General features: G+C 47.1%; 1 protein-coding gene across 1 annotated transcript in view; it reads right to left on the bottom strand.

Moving 5' to 3' along the window:
- Positions 1–1,601: 1,601 nt before the first annotated feature.
- Positions 1,602–2,367, bottom strand: part of il19l (interleukin 19 like) — a 2,645-nt gene continuing 1,879 nt past the window's right edge. The window contains exon 5 of the mRNA XM_056273740.1: positions 1,602–1,794. Coding sequence (XP_056129715.1) covers positions 1,690–1,794 — 105 coding nt within the window. The 3' untranslated portion in view covers positions 1,602–1,689. The remainder of the gene's footprint in view (positions 1,795–2,367) is intronic.

Genomic DNA, 2,367 nt, shown 5'->3' with positions numbered 1-2,367 from the left:
GCAATGCCATCTTCTTTTTTTTCTTCTTTAGAACAGGACAAATTTGATCAAGCACAGCACAAATCCTGCCTGACTGCTGACCCCTCAGAAATCCCTGTATGCGCATCAGTCACCGCTCAGCCCGGCCCGTCAGCGTAGTCTTTTAAAATAGGACACAAGTCCGCGCTGCAGAACAGACCTCGCTGTTACGTGGATGTTTTTGGGGATGTTTTTTTTTTTTTGCAGGGTAAGTATCACATATAGGAGGAGTGCGCAACCACGTGCATACATGCGGACGTCTATTTATATAGCTACGGTGGAAGTGCGCTTGTGTAAGCACATAAGCACAAGCCTATTGTGAGAACGTGTGTTTCCCCCGTGGTGTTTAAAGCATGTGAACGCTGAATTGTACAAAGTGAGAAAAGAGAGAGAAAAAAAATTACAAAGTGTCTCAATGTCGTTTCAGCGGGTGAATCATAGTTTCAGCAGTTTTATTCAAAAGTTATTTTGGTCGAGGTAAAGGTCAAAGGTCAAGCAACAGGTACTCTGACGCGCGAGAGGAAACGGGCGGTCTCAGCGTGTCATCGGCCCAAGCAACGGCGATCGCGATGATTATCGTCCTGATCGCGCGCGCGCGCGCGGCGGGGCGAGGCCGTCCCGCCGCCAACGCTCGCGCTATCTGTCACCATCAGCTCAGATGCGAGGACTCAAAACAAGCGTCACCTCGTTCAGATGAAGCCAAACTGACAATTCATAGTCGTTTCATAAATACATCACAATATAAAGAAAAAAAAGGGGGGGGGATCCTTGGCCTGTGAAGTTTTAACGTAAAACTCTTGTTCGTCCCCCGAAACCGCGACAAAGAAACAACACAAACAAGAAGCCGCAAATCCACTTTGGCCTCGTAGACAGCTGAGAGATTTGAAATGGTGGCAAGTCCAACAAAGTGGTTTGACTAAAAGGTGAAATTCGCATTTCAATAAACATAATAAATACGTTTACAACACTTAGCGTTACGTTTAAATACCACTTTACAACATTTAAAAACAGTAACCAAAGAACAGTTTAGCCCATGTGTTATAGCGCCCCGTGTCCACTACACGGTGCCGGCTCGACTCGACTCGACTTGGTAGCTGTTACCACTCTTCCGGTACCACCTCGGTCCAGGTTCCACAAAAAAAAAAAAAAAAAAGAAAAAAAAACTGGACCTGGTACCGAAACCAATGCAAGACCTCTGATTGGTCAGAGAAACGCGTCACTGCGTCATTTTGCGTCACTGCGTCGTCAGTGCGCGCGTGGGACGTTCACCCGGCATTTTGAAATGCCGAAGCGGTGGAAGCGGCGTTGTTATCTTAACAAAGGAACATTGTGACATTGAAAACCAGTCGTCGCTATGACGACCATCTACACTGACGGGGTACTGTTACCGTCGTGGGAAACGACGCAGAAGTGAGTCGAGTCGAGCTGGTACCATAGTGGAAAAGAGACATAAGTGTGTGTGTGTGTGTGTGTGTGTGTGTGTGTGTGTGTGTGTGTGTGTGTGTGTGTGTGTGTGTGCGTGTGTGTGTGTGTGTGTGTGTGTAACAGTGCAAGCTAAACTGTGCTCACAAGTAATGCCAGGCTCAAGTTTTTTTTTCTGTGAACATTTCAAGAAATGGATCGAAGTCCTCTGCCACAAACACTCATTGGCACTCATGTAGGTTTGTGTGTTTAAGCGTCATGCTGTGTGCTCGTTGCCTGGCTCAGCCTATCCAGCCAGTCCAACACGGTGTCCAGCTCCCCCATTGCCTTCAGTGCCGCCTGATTTACATCCAGCTGCTCAGGGGAAAAAAACAGAGAGAGAGAGAGATAGAGAGACAGAGAGAGAGATAGAGAGACAGAGAGAGAGAGAGAGAGAGATAGAGAGATGGAGATCTGAATTAGAGAGGAAGACGGTGTTCGTTGAGAGGCGTGCGTTTATCAAGGCGACATCTCCATAGCTTTGTGTTTGTGTGTTTGAGGTGTGTGTATGGCTGCATGTAGGCTCAGTCATAGGTGTGTTGGCCCCTTTTATTCTCCCTAAATTGTCCTACATTCAGATATTCTGCCTTTTATCAGCTTTAAAATATTAATAGCTTGACCTTTTTTTTTTAGATCTGAATGAAACCATGTTTGAGATGACAAGACACAACATGCCATGGGGGGGGGGGGCAGGAACGGATGCAGACACGGTAAGTAAGGAAGTCAGTAAGTTGCATTTTATATAACACTTTTCTAGCTGCAACAGCCACTCGTGGTAACACATGGACTGGACAGGGAAGGACAGGACAGGGCAGGACAGGGCAGAACAAGCCTGGATAGGACAAGAATGGACAGGACAGGACAAGAATGGACAGGAGAGGACGGGAC

The sequence above is a fragment of the Lampris incognitus genome, chromosome 2 (assembly GCF_029633865.1).
Source record: "Lampris incognitus isolate fLamInc1 chromosome 2, fLamInc1.hap2, whole genome shotgun sequence".
In the NCBI taxonomy this organism is placed as follows: Eukaryota; Metazoa; Chordata; class Actinopteri; order Lampriformes; family Lampridae; genus Lampris; species Lampris incognitus.
The sequence above is the reverse complement of the archived record's forward strand: the minus strand, read 5'-3'. Positions and strand labels throughout refer to the sequence as shown.